The sequence below is a fragment of the Trachemys scripta genome, unplaced genomic scaffold, assembly GCF_013100865.1.
Source record: "Trachemys scripta elegans isolate TJP31775 unplaced genomic scaffold, CAS_Tse_1.0 scaffold_28, whole genome shotgun sequence".
Lineage (NCBI taxonomy): Eukaryota > Metazoa > Chordata > Testudines > Emydidae > Trachemys > Trachemys scripta.
The window spans coordinates 2,317,781-2,331,316 of NW_023260513.1; the positions used below are offsets into that span (position 1 = coordinate 2,317,781).

General features: G+C 52.5%; 1 protein-coding gene across 1 annotated transcript; it reads right to left on the reverse strand.

The window, feature by feature from the left end:
* Nucleotides 1-5,492: 5,492 nt before the first annotated feature.
* Nucleotides 5,493-13,233, reverse strand: LOC117870464 (killer cell lectin-like receptor subfamily F member 1). Its single transcript, XM_034757629.1, has 6 exons — nt 13,043-13,233; nt 10,289-10,387; nt 9,521-9,682; nt 8,603-8,757; nt 7,220-7,332; nt 5,493-6,566 (listed from the first exon to the last, which is right to left on the reverse strand). The coding sequence occupies exons 1-6, from the start codon at nt 13,125-13,127 to the stop codon at nt 6,422-6,424; spliced, it is 759 nt and encodes a 252-aa protein (XP_034613520.1). The 5' UTR covers nt 13,128-13,233; the 3' UTR covers nt 5,493-6,421.
* Nucleotides 13,234-13,536: the final 303 nt, after the last annotated feature.

Sequence of the window (13,536 nt, forward strand, 5' to 3'; positions counted from 1 at the left end):
CTAGCTATCACCTCATGGGGAGGGATTGCCTACCCCAACTGGGGAACCCTCCCTTTGGCATAGGCAGCGTCTACACTGACCTGCTGCCAGCAGAAAATGTGGGATCTGCGATCGGGGGATTTTCCCAATTGAGTGGGTCAGGTCCCTGCTATATCAGTGACCCTGCAGAGGAAGTGTTGCTGCTTCACTCAGTATTCAACAGAGCTGCTTGAAAAAATTAATGATCTCAGTTTGGAAATATGTATGCATGTGCTTAATTTATACTAGTGCAAGTAATTCCACTGATGTCCTAGGGGCTGTTCCCAGGAGTAAAGTTAAGCACGTGCATAAGTGCAGGATCTAAAAAGTGTTTTGAGGGGAAAAATATGTCAGAGACATTGTTTGCAATTTTTATTTTTTGACAACATTTCATTTTGAAATTTTTCTTTTCTGTATGGTGGGGGGGTGTGGTGTGGAATCACACACTTTTAAAAAAAAATTCTTTTTTTCCAAGTTGCAAAAGAGCTTAAATGAAGTGAGAGAAAGTCGGGAGGAAAATCTACTCATTTTTTTTCCCACTGCCCTTAAAAAAATTCTTCCCTTTTTTTTTCCGGCTAAAAAACAAAACAAAACAGAAAAAATGGGATTTCTCCTCCAATTTTGCAATGGGAAAACCAATTTTTTCTTAAATGTCATTAAAAACAAAAAAAGATGAGAATGAATGTTTCGGTGAAAAACATCATCAAAACCTCATTTCTCATTTGAAAAAAAAATTCAACAGGGTCTAATTTGCAGGCCTTGATCTCGCAAATACGCAGCTTTGCTGTGGTGGCATTGAAACCGATGAGATCCCTGACCCGAGGAAATTGTGAATGTGAGTTAGCGTTTCCAGACTCCCAGCCTTACCTTCAGGGCCGGCGCGACCCATTAGGCGACCTAGACGGTCGCCTAGGGCACCGGAATTTGGGGGGGCGGTGACCACAGTGGCCGGATCTTCGGCCACGCCGGTTGGGGGGCGGCATTTTGCCGGCGGGGCCTTCCGCCGCCCCTGTTGGGGGCAGCATTTGGGGGGCAGGACCTTCCACCGCCTAGGGCAGCGGAGTAGCTGCCGGCACTCCTGCTTACCTTGCACTTCCCGTGTGGCTGTTTTCAAATGCACAGTGACCCAGAGCTATGGCTAGAGAAGCAACCGCTGGGGGAGGAGCGTGGGTAAAACCAAACCCCAACCAAATACATAACAAATGTAATATTCACCCCTCCCCCACAGAGCAGAGCTAATGACAAAGCCCTCTGATTTCACACCGCACAACCCCCACGCAGAAAGGGAAGCTGTGGAAGACAGTTAAAGCCACCGGATTCAGATCTGTGCATTTAGTCTGTGTGTATTATGGTAGCATCTAGAGCCCCCCACCAGGTATTGGGGAACCATGGCGCTGAGTGCTGCATGCACGTTGTATATAACAATAAGACCATCCCAGCCTACCGCTGCTCACAGCCCAGGGCCCTGATCCGGCAAAGACCTGTGCACGTGCTTAACGCTACTACCATGAGTAGTCCCATAAGATCTGGGCAGGGGGAGGTGCCTGCATTTGTGGGAGGTGCAGGTGGCAGGGGGAGTTCTCCATTAGAGGGCTTGAGGGGGCATCTGGGCAGGGGGTGTCTCCTCCATTGAGGGAGGGGGGACACAGGAAGGAGGGAGGTTCTGGTTCTCCACTGGGCAGGTGGGGCGAACAGGAATGTGGGCAGGGGGGCAGCCTCCTCTCTTGGACACTTATGCTCTGGGAGCCCCAACCTAGACCCCAGCATCACCCCCTACCCCCATCCAGCATTAACTGCAGCATCAAGGCCCCAGCTCATCCCTCTGCAGCCAGCTGCTCTGTGCAGGACGGAGCACGCGCCGGCCTGGGGATGGGGTGGGGTCGCTCCCTTCTGCAGCTGCCGGCTGAGCACCGGGGACACGCAGAGGCTCATATCTTGGGGCGGGGGGGAGGTGTCAGCCAACGGCATTGGGGCAGCACCGATGCCCATTGTGCACTCGCTACTCCGCAGCATTGCTCAGGGGGGATTTCCTGGCAGCGCCGCCCCTTGTGTCAGACGGTGGCGTTACTCCCACACTGCGGGTCTGGCCCGTTGTGCCTTACCAGAGGAAAAGCTAATCGTGGGATCTGTCTGCCTTGGGCAGCTGTTTAGCACTAAGGCGCCCTGTGCTCTCTGGGCTCCGTACGGTCCCTGGGAGGAAGCCCCTTCATGTGACAGTCCTTCTCGGGGGTCCACTCCCTCTCGGGGGTTAAGGCCTGCGCTCCAGCACCTCCTGGAACCACACCTCTCTGAGCTTTCTGCATGCCTGTCTCTCGCCTGGGCCCCCTCCACTCGCTCTGCACCCCGGGGGCCTCCACCCGCAGAGGGAACAATGCAAACCTTGTCTCTAGCCCGCAGTGACTCAGCCAGCGTAAAACCACAGGGTTTATTGAATGCCTCAACCCAGCACACAAAGTTCTCAGGTCTTTTGGAGCTAGAAACGCCCGGCCCCGTCCATCTGGGTCTGTCCCACGGCCTGGTAGCAAAAGCTGCTCTTTGGCCCCAGTCCAGCAGCCCCCTCCTTCCAGCCGACCATCCTATATCATCACCTTCCCCAACAGCCCCTCCTCCGTCCTTTGTCTTCAGTCCCAGGCAAACAGGTCACCTGGGCCCTCTCTCTTCCATCAGCCTTTGTTCCCACCACTGGCCAGAACCGGCTGCCTTCCAAGATGGGATGGGCCTCCAATCACCAGTTGCTCGGGTACCCAATCTCCAGGCTGTTGTCCAGGGCGATTGCTAGATGAAGTTACACCAGGGCCTTGGCAACAACAACCCCCCTCTCCCACCACCTCGTTAAACATGTAGCACACCGGGGAAACTGAGGCACACACAGCACTCATGCAGAACACTAAGAAAATCCCTCACTGTGTCACACTCCCCAAAGAGTTCACAGTATGTATGGGAGCAGTGGAGTGATCTAAGCTAACAATTTATGGCACCCGAGCTGGCTCCCTTCCAGCTGTGTTGCATGGGGGCAGGGAGGGAAGGGAATGAGATGGCTGGCTTGTTAAAAGACTGCAGTATTGTAGAGATGGTTGGAAAATTATCTTTGATGTTTTTAAATGAAAAATGGCTTTTTGAAGGAAAGAAGAACTTTCGTTTGCTGTGAAGATTTCCAACAAAAAAAAAAACAAACCCAAACCTCTGGGGTTTTTTTTTTAAATGAGAATGACTTTTTTTAAAAATTTATCTGTAAAACTGACTTTTTCCGTCTTCTAAACTTTTTCAGGCTGGGATGCCCAAACTAAAACTCCCACGAAGAACCGTGGCAGCTCTAAATTGCACTAGTTCAGTGCAAACCATTCTAAATTGCCAGTTTTGGTTGGGCGGTTTCCTGGAGGTTTCAACACAGGACATAATCTTTAATTCAAGGTTAATCTTTAATTCCTGCAGCCTCCAGGACCATGCTGGAAGGTTGGGGACCCTCGTTCAGGCTTCAAGTTTTTCACCCAAAATTTGAAGTTTTCTGTTGGGAAAAAAACTGCTTTTTTCTCTCCCGCCGCAGTGCTGAAGAGTTGGAAAATCTGCCTGTAGTTTCAGTGGAAGACACACAACCGCCCTGGGAAAATAGCACCTCACACTCAACCCCAGCAATCATCCTCCCTGCAGCTGAAAGCCGCTGAGCAAGGCTTGTGTTCAAAGCTTCTCCTGTTCAGTCCGCCAGCCGTCGTTTTTTTCTAGCTCAAACAGAAACAGAAAACAATAAAACCCAGCTGGCACTTCCAAATCCCCCCCCAAGCAGACAAGCCACTGCAGATTCCTTAATTACCTGGCCAACCACCTCAGTAGACAGTCGGGTTAGGAAGTGAAATTGTGTGTGTGAAACCGTTAGACAGTAAAATCCTCTGACACAATGTCATGTTTAGCTATTTAAATACCTGTTGTGTTATCTGTATTGTGGTAGCACCTAGGAATCCCAGCCGTGGGCCAGCACCCCACTGTGCTAGGTGCTGCACAAACACAGACTATGAAGAGGATCTCTACCCAAAAACCCCACAATTTAAGTAATGGCCCATAGAGAAGGCTTAGCTCCCACCCACAGGGAGAGACAGTCCCTGCCCCAGCTGAGCTCAGGGCCCCGTTGTGCCGGGCGCTGCACAGACACACAGTGAGAGACAGGCCCTGCCCCAGCTGAAATCAGGGCCCCATTGTGCAAGGCGCTGCACAGACACACACTGGATACATCCACACTGGAGCTGGAAGATGTAACTGGCAGCTTGAGGAGACATACCCACTCTTGAGCGCTAAAAATAGAGAGTGTAGCCCTGGTGGTGGGAGGGGCTAATTGCCCAGAGTACAGTCCAGCCAAAACCCTGGATAGGTACTTGAGTTGGATGGTCCCTCCTGCTGCCACAGCTACACTATTTTAGCATGGCAGCTCAATCGTAGCTAGTGTGGGTATGTCTGCTTCAGCCAGAAATTACACCTTCCAGCTCCAGTGCAGACACACCCAGCCCCTGCTCAGCAGAGCTCATGGTCTAACCAAGCAAACTGTCCCTATTCCACAGATAGGGAAACTGAAGCACAGTGAGAGGCAGTGACAGGGAGTCTGTGGCAGAATGGGGAATTGAAGACAGATCACCTGAGTCCCAGCCCAGTGCATTAACAGCAAGACCAGCCTTCCTCAGTCTCTTCGATCTCCAATCCGTGTCTCAGCCTCTTCTCCCTCCTTTCCCCATTCAGCCTTTTCTCCCCTGTACCCACCTTCAGTCAGTCACTTGCCCTGAAGCAACTTAATTGATCCTCCCATCCCCTGCTTCAGGCTCAGGCCAGCCTTTGGCTGATGGGTTGAGACAAGACTCTCCCTAGGGGCAGGCTCTGTCTACATGGAAAGTTGTGCTGGGATAAGTGGAACTGGTCTAGTGAAACCTGGGGCCCAGAACAAACCCCTGGCTGGCTGGCTCTTACTTTGAATGGCAGGCTTTGTTTTCGGTTTAGCAGATATTTCCTAGAAGCAGGTTTAAACTAAACTGCAAAAGACTACTCTTAAGCCAGATTAAGCATGTCCAGACAATGACCAGGGAAATTGTACCAGTGTAATCACTGCTGGTGCACCCTTAGCCCAAAGTGAATTCAGCTCAGCAGTCTGTAACTAGACTCCTAATGAAATCAAAATTAGCTCTGTCCACAGTGGAGAGATGAAAAAATGCAATTGATGTTTCACACCTTCAAAAGGGGCCCATACCATCAAGTACAACTATCTATCCCCAGCCTCTCTCCATTCACTGGGTTTTGGAAACCATGTCCCCTGTCTAGCGAGTGCTACTCAGTTGATGGCGAGTCCCTCTGTCATAAAACAGTTCCACTGTCCTTGATCCACATAATCAGGGTAACAAGACTTTATTCTTCCTGCCCCAATAACAGAGAAACTGGGGATCCCACAGCAGCCCAAGTGACCATTTGGGCTGCTGTGGGCTGATGCTAGGCTGGGTGGGTGTGCCTATGCAAATAATATCAGCCCCTGAAGCTCTTTTCCACAACTCGCCACAATTCACCACCAGATGTCAGGGTAGAGCTCATCCTGACTCTGCTTACATCTACAGCTGCCAAGTGGGGTCACACAGGCCCTATAGACAAGGCGTGTGTGTAGAACAGCCTCTCGGGACCTGGGCCCGTCCACATGTCACTGGGACAGTGGCTTCTCTAAGGGCTAATGGTGCTCAGGCCCCACCAGTTCAGTCCCCTCCTTTTCGGCTTTAAACAACCTATCAAGGAGGAGATATAACTGCAGGGCCCCAAACTCCTTTATGGCTGCTGCTTCCATCTCCCCCCTTGGCCAGCAGCCCGGTGGGGTGAGCAGCAGGGGGGTGGCAGAGACATGGGAGAAGGCAAAGGTTTTAGCTCTGAAGTTTGAGCCCTCCCTTGACAGCACAGAGCAGAGCTGGCCATGTTCAGAAGCTGCCTCTCCCCAGAGTCTGAAGACCCTGAGTGCCCCAGCCTGGAAGCAGCATCAAGGGGCCAGCAGGGGGAAACTGAGGCTGAAGGGCCCAGACCCTTCTATCTCCTCAAGAGGTATTTAAGTGCTTAACTCCTACTGGGAGCCAGGCACCTAACTAGCTTTGACGGTCTGGGCCAGAGTCATTGTCTGGTTCCTGCAAAGAGGGCTATGTAGGTGATTAAAGTGAAGCACACGTGTCAGTCTTTGCAAGTTTGGGATCCTATGTTCCAGCTGAGCACTTAATAGAAAATAAAATACAGGCCCCTTTAAAAATCTCAGCGCTGCACATTAGAGCTAGGGGTTGTTACCTCTCGGCTCTACAACTGCAGACTGCCACAGCCCTGCACAGATACAAAATTAATATCTGATCCGATCTGCAAAAATAACGCACGGATATAAAGCGGATCTCTGCAGATTGGCAGCGCTCTACAGATCGCTAGTTCCACTGTCTATTTGGATGGCGTCCTTCTGGCAAATCCATCTGTATTCACCGCTGCAGGTTTCCGACTGGATCTGACTCCCTTTGATCACCCCACAGCTGTTCTCTTCAGCAGATCCTTTCACGGGGAACCTGCCGGACCAAGGGAAGAGTCATTGGTCGCCCTCATGGCACTCAAGGGGTCTTGTTAATGAAGGTCACTGACAGCAGAGCTGTTGTGTGTGTCTAGACCTAGACTGGTGTTGGTGAAACCTTGTCGCTAATTGTAACTGGAGCACAAAGGATCTGGAAATCACAAAGACAAACCTCATGGAGCCCTGGCACATTCTCATGGGGTGGATCTCTCCGTTCCAGCATCTTCTGACTGAGAATGGTGGCTGGGGGCGGGGAGGGGAGGATCACTCAAAGCTCTTCCCTGGGATGCTGCATCTCAACCTTCCTAAGAGTTAGGGCCAAGGTGTAGCATCTTCAAATGGTGCCCAAGTGATTTAGGAGCCTACGTCCCATTGATGGTCAATGACACTAAATGCCCAAGTCACTTGGATGCTTTTGAAAATTGTGCCCTAGAGTTTCAAAAGCGGGTTGAGAGATTTTGGGGCCCCAACATCAGACCCCTGTTTATCAGACGGAGGGTGCTCAGCACCTACCGGCAACTGGGCCCTTTAGGCTGCCTCAGCTGGGCCCCCAAAATCACTCATCACTTCTGAAAGTCTTGGCCTCAAATAATAAGGGACGCCCGCCCCCTGCCTTACATAACTCAGCAACCATCCAGAAAAGCAACTCACAGCGTCTGATTTAACAAGGATCCATCCACCCAGGTCCATTTCATCCCGGTCACGTTCGCACTGAGGCCAGTCCAGACGAGGTACTTCTCTTGAATGCTGTTCCCCAGGAACTCCTGTAAGTAGGAGAGAGGCACTTGTGGGAGAGAACCCGCTGGGACTCCCAGCTGCTTTGCAAGCGGATTTGTAACAGATTCACATTCTCCATGGATGAAGCACGGAGCAGGACACGTAACGACAATGGCCAGTGGGTTACGCTAGCACCTGATGTTCGATTGCTACCTGAGCACCAGGTTAAATTCTCAAATAGTATTTCCCGGAGCCCCCCCATGTCCCCTTCCTCCATTCGGGGCTCTGGGCTTCAGCCCCTCCGGGAGACACTGGAGCTTGAGACTTCAGCCCCAAGTTTGAAAATATGTACAGGTCCTCCGCTCCGGACAGCTCTGTGGGGGTGTGAACTTCCCCATCCATCTCAATGGTACTGACAGATACCAAGGACGATACTTTCCATGTCAGCAGTTGATCACTATTTCGCTGCTCAAAGCGGCGAGGAAGGGAGAGGGGACAAGCATAGTATGAAGATCTGCACAGTCCACTCTGAGTCAGCTCACGCCAGTGCCCCCAGGGGTGGGAAGCGATCACGTGGAGGGTTTCCTCCCTTTCCAATCAAGAAAGAGCCAAATCCATGCAGCCCATGGGCACATCCAACCCCGCTGCAGGGGAGCTGAGTCCAGAGCCCTCGCAAGCCATATCCGGCACAATCAGCATCTCATTTGGGTGCAGCCTGAGTGTGCCCCTCCCAGCTCATCTGCTTGGCTTTCCAGGGCTCAGTCACACCTAGGCTGACGAACTCAAAGCTGGGTGGTTTTCAGTGCGTTTTCATTGGGCATTTGACAGCACTTGGTGTATAGTCAGGTTCACTGTATCAACCTGTAGATCTGTTATTCAGTTTCCTGTGGCTGTTTAGAGCTTCTTTCCCCAGCAACAGGAGAGAGAAGCTTTAAATAAATAGATAGGAAAATGTGATCGGAAACCCACAAAACCGGCACAGGAATTTCGGTGGGACTAGTCCTAGGATAAAACTAAGTGTGTGCACAAGTGTGTTTGCGGGGTCACGGGTTTAGCTTCTCTGCAACACATTAGAGACATAATCCAATAGAACAGTTGACAAACAGACAAGCGAGCGAGGACATTCCCAAACAGGTCAAAGCTGGGTTATTGCTTTTTTAAACAAAGACAATAAAATAAAGTGGAACTGCGAAAAGTGGCCTTGGGGTAATTTTATTGTTTTAAAAATCAGCATAAAATGGATATTCATTGACACCCCCCATCTTTCCAGGTGAAGATTAACACACACACCCCGCCACCGCCTGTTTCTCACTTTACCATCTCATCCTGCTCCTGGATCACCACCATGCGAGCGCTCCTCGCTGAGCAGTCCTCACGGCTCCTGGCCCAGATTTTACTCTCTGTGGAAAACCAGTAGCATTTGGCACCATGTGGCAGCCAGTCCGGGGGACAGATTTTGCAGCCAGCGCCCTCTAGAGGAGACAAGCAGGAGACGCCGTTAATGGCTGAATTAGGTGCTTCCACTGAGAGGCTTCCTGGCGCAGCAGCTTGGACAACAGACTGGCTCTCAGGAAATCTCTGTTCTGTTCCCGGCTGCACCACAGACCCCCTGGGTGACCTTAGGTAAGTCATGTCCCGTCCCTGTGCCTCAGTTCCCCCTTTCACTGGGTGCCTGATCCGTGTAGATTGCCAACTCTTTGGGGCAGGGACTGTCTGTGTGTCTGTGCAGCGCCCGGCACAACGGGGCCCTGATCTCAGCTGGGGCAGGGACTGTCTCTCCCTGTGTGTCTGTGCAGTGCCCGGTACAATGGGGCCCTGATCTCAGCTGGGGCAGGGACTGTCTCTCACTGTGTGTCTGTGCAGCGCCCGGCAGAACGGGGCTCTGATCTCAGCTGGGGCAGGGACTGTCTCTCGCTGTGTGCCTGTGCAGCGCCCGGCACAGCGAGGCCCTGATCTCAGCTGGGAGTGGAGTACTAGCAGGACTCCCTTGAGGACAGTGGAATTACACCAGGGATGACCGGCCCCTTTTCATTCTCCCCAGTGAAGCTATTAGCATTTGCACACCCTGTTCCACACCACTGGCACCCGCCCTCACTAACACTATTACATGGTACCATGCACTCAGCTACGGGGCAGCTAGTAGGTGTCACTCAACCACTGCTTGAAAGTCTCTCTCCAGGGGCCTTTAAATGGAGCGGTCAATCCCAGAGCCCAGAGAGGAGGAGCTGGGGTTACCCAGGGAGTTGCTGTTGATGGGCGCACACAGAGCCTGGCTCAGGCGTGACACTAGGTGGCTCAGACGGGCGCCGCATTCTGCCCCGTTTCCCTCTCCCCACTGGGCACCACGGCTCGCGGGGGCATTGGGCGCTGCTCCTGTCAGTCCTTCGTGAGATGAACCTTCAAAACAGCCATGAGACCTGCGGTTAGAGTTCTTGCCTGGCAACAACAGAGTGAAAAATGAGCACCATAGAACGAGGATCATGGGAGAAATCAAGGGGAGAAGAGAGAGAAAACTAATTCAGGCCAGGGAGTTGTGGGTTCTATCCCTGGCTCTGGGGGCGGGTGGATTAGAGCAGGGAAAGTTGGGTGTCAGGACTCTTGTGCTCTGGTGTTGTAGCTGACTCATGCTTTAGCCATGGGCACATCACCTCCCATCTATGGGCCTTAGCTTGGCCCTTCTGTAGCGCAGGAATTACGACAGTGCCCTGTACAGCCAGCATGCAAATGAGGGTAATTAACCACTGGAACCATCTGCCAAGGGGCGTGGTGGATTCTCCATCACTGACAATTTTATAAATCAAGATTGGATGTTTTTTCTAAGAGACCTGCTCTAGGAATTATGATAGGGGCAGGTCTCTGGCCGGTGTTATCCAGGAGGTCAGACTAGACGGTCATAATGGTCCCTTCTGGCCTCGGAATCTATTAAAAGCCTCTGGGATGAGCTTCTGAGACATGGGGAAGTTTACAGGCCGTCCACAAAACAAACAGGATCTAGATGCTCACCCAGAATGCTCAGTGTGATCACAGCCAGCGTCGCCACAACGCTCCAGACCCCCAAAACGCCGATGGTGATTTTATATCCACGCAGGTTCGCAGGAGAATCTGTGAATTCGGATTTGTCAGTCAGCCTCAGTGTCTCCTGGGCTGCGTGACAAGCATCAGCATAACCTTTCATAGGCCCATCATTACAGGTGAAAGAAGGAGGCCAGGAGGTGCTCTGCATCTGCTCTCCATCTCAAACGCTCCTCAGCAGAGGTGGGTCACAGCGGTCAGAGCCACGGGCCAAGATCTTAACATAAGAACACCCACACTGGGTCAGACCAAAGGTCCATCTAGCCCAGTGTCCGGTCTTCCAACAGTGGCCAATGCCAAGTGCCCCGGAGGTGTCACCAGCTGGGACCTAAAATCCCTAATTAATTTGGGATATTAACTTGTGAAGGCCAAAACTATAACAGGGTTCAAAAATAACTAGATAAGTTCATGGAGGACAGGTCCATTAATGGCTATTAGCCAGGATGGACAGGGATGGTGTCCCTAGCCCAGTTTGACAGAAGCTGGGAATGGGCGACAGGGGATGGATCACTTGATGATTGTCTTGTTCTGTTTATTCCCTCTGGGGCACCTGGCACTGGCCACAGTTGGAGGACAGGATACTGGGCTAGATGGACCTTTGGTCTGACCCAGTGTGGCCGCTCTTACATTCTAGAAACAGACGGCTCCTGCCCTGAAGCGATTACAGTCTCAGAAGAGACAACACGTGGATCCAAACGGGGAAGCAGAAGGAAACAATTAGATTCTGCTGATCAACATGATACGGTGCAGTCACAGCCTTTTGCTTTTCACGTCTCTTCTGTCCCCTTGGGAGCTCTCCTGCTGCAGGACAATTTTACTCTGCATTTTGGCCAAGATTTCTCAAAGTAACTGGTGATTTCTCCCTCCCCGCCCAATTTGAGACCACTTAAAGGAGCCCTGATTTGGGGAAATCACTGAGCACCTGCCCTCTAGAACCCTTGTGGTGTCCCGAGTTGGTTCCCCAAAGCAGCCACCTCTTTGTCCGCCATGCAAACGCTAACCGCCAGCCCGGTTCACAGAACTCCCGCGGCAGGGAATGGGGCGTTTCAGTCTGGCTTTCTGCGACGCACGGCCGGAAGGGGAGTTAGTTACAGCATTGGAACAGCAGGCTGTGGGGGTGAGTGAAGGGAGAGTTGGAGACACAAATGAGAGGTGGGCACCCAACTCCCCAGGGGTTTCCATGGGCGTTAGGAGCCTGACTGCCCTGGTTGACTTTGAAAATCTCGCCACAACCGGTAGAGAGAGAACAAAGCGAGACAGGAAATGGAGGCGAGAAATGTTTATTAGATGAAATCTAACAGGACACTAAGCATCCGAGGCAGGTCACTACAGAGTCAGAGACAGGACAGAGACACAAGATGTGGTGTTGCATGTGTTGTTATCCATATTACAGTAACGCCTGGAGACTCCAGCTGAGACCTCACTGTTCACAGACAAAGGGCAGATGGTTCCCTGCCAGTAACAGGGAGATTATCAAGGCCCAAAGAGATGCACGGACGTGGTCAGGATCACAGAGTCTGGGGCAGAACTAGGAACTGGACCCAGATCTCCTGGGTCCCAGCCCAGTGCATTAACCATGAGTGCAGCCTGCCCCTCCTCTCTTAGCCCTGCTGCTAGGTTGTGACAGTAGAATGTCAGACATGGCCCAAATTGCATTCAAAACACCGCCAACGACCTTTTGCTACGACCCACGTCTGCAGGTCAGCGAGAACCTCACTCCACTTAGTCACCGTATGATCCGGGGCCTGGACAGGGTGAAGCCAGAAATAGCACCAGGCCCTTCCCTAGAGTAAAGGCTGACTCTGCCCGGGGCCATTAGAATACAGCATCGATACAGCCAGTGCCTGCCACACTGGGCCCCCCCAGCCCTGCTTGCATTGAAGCAGCGTGTTCAGGGCCCAAACCATGGACAGCAATAACCCCCCACTGGCTGCTGGGTTATTCACATTATTAAATACCGTTCTTACTATGGCAGGACCTACAGGTGAGCCTAGCGGGCCCCGTTGGGCTGGGCGAGGCACAAGGACGTCAGTGATCCCTGCCCCACACAGCTCATCAGCTCAGCTAGAATTCTAATTGCATACAAACTACGCAGGAAATACAGCCAAGCTCTCCGGGTCCTGGCTCTGACGGGAGTGCAGGGGCTGTGCCTTGCAGAGACCAGCAGAGTGGGAATGGTTCAGGGGTAAGGGGCTGTCCAATAACTGCCATACGTGCACATGGCTGTCCGGAGTGGAGCACGGACCTGCTCCAGTACAGAGGCTCTGGATGCCCATCACACACACTCTGTCCCCCACTTCGCCGTTCTCCATCACCCCCATATGAACATCCCAGTAGCTAGAACACACTTTTTAAGTACCTCCCACACTATAGAGGCATCTCACGGTCTTTATTGTATTTGTCCTCTCAACCCTCATGAGGCAGGACAGTGCTTTATCCCCATGTCACAGATGAGGAAACTGAGGCCCAGAGCAATGAAGGGATTTGTCCCCAGGGTCACACAAGAAGTTCTTGGCAGAGCTCAGATTCGAACCCAGGTCTCCCGCATCCCAGGCCACAGCCCGAAACACAACATGAAGTTGCCCCCCTGCCTGCTTCCCATCCATCCTCTCTCAGACCCCACTGAAAGCACAAGCCGAATTACTGTGACAGAGGAGAGAGCCTGCAGAGACTTTGGAGCGATACCTTGGATCCCGTCCGCAGACGGGCGGCTGGCGGCTCCCATCTTGGGCCGGAGATTCAATACCGTGTAACCCTCTTCGTCCTGCATCCTCCAGAGTCGCTGCCTTCGTCTCCCAGCAAACAAGAAGGAGCGGGGAAATCACAGAGAGACCCCGAGGGACGGGGGTGAGACTCGGACTGCTCGGCTTGTGGGGCTCCAGTGTTCAGAGGAAACGGCCGCCTCCCCTGGCCGCACGCTTCGAAACCACACAGGAAACGTAACAACTCGCACAGCAAGCTAGCGAGGGCACAAAACACGGGCCTTGTGTCCTATGCAAAACGCAGCCTCAAAGCTCTTCCGCTGCCTAAAGGCGCCGATTCCCGGCTCGTTCCTGCGGCCGGCCCGTCGCCGCAGTGGGATACGGCCAGTGGGAGGACGAAGCACCAGATCCAAAATCCAGAAGCCAGGCCCCTGGGTGCTTGGCAGGTGGGAGGACTCGGGCACTCTCTGGAGAACC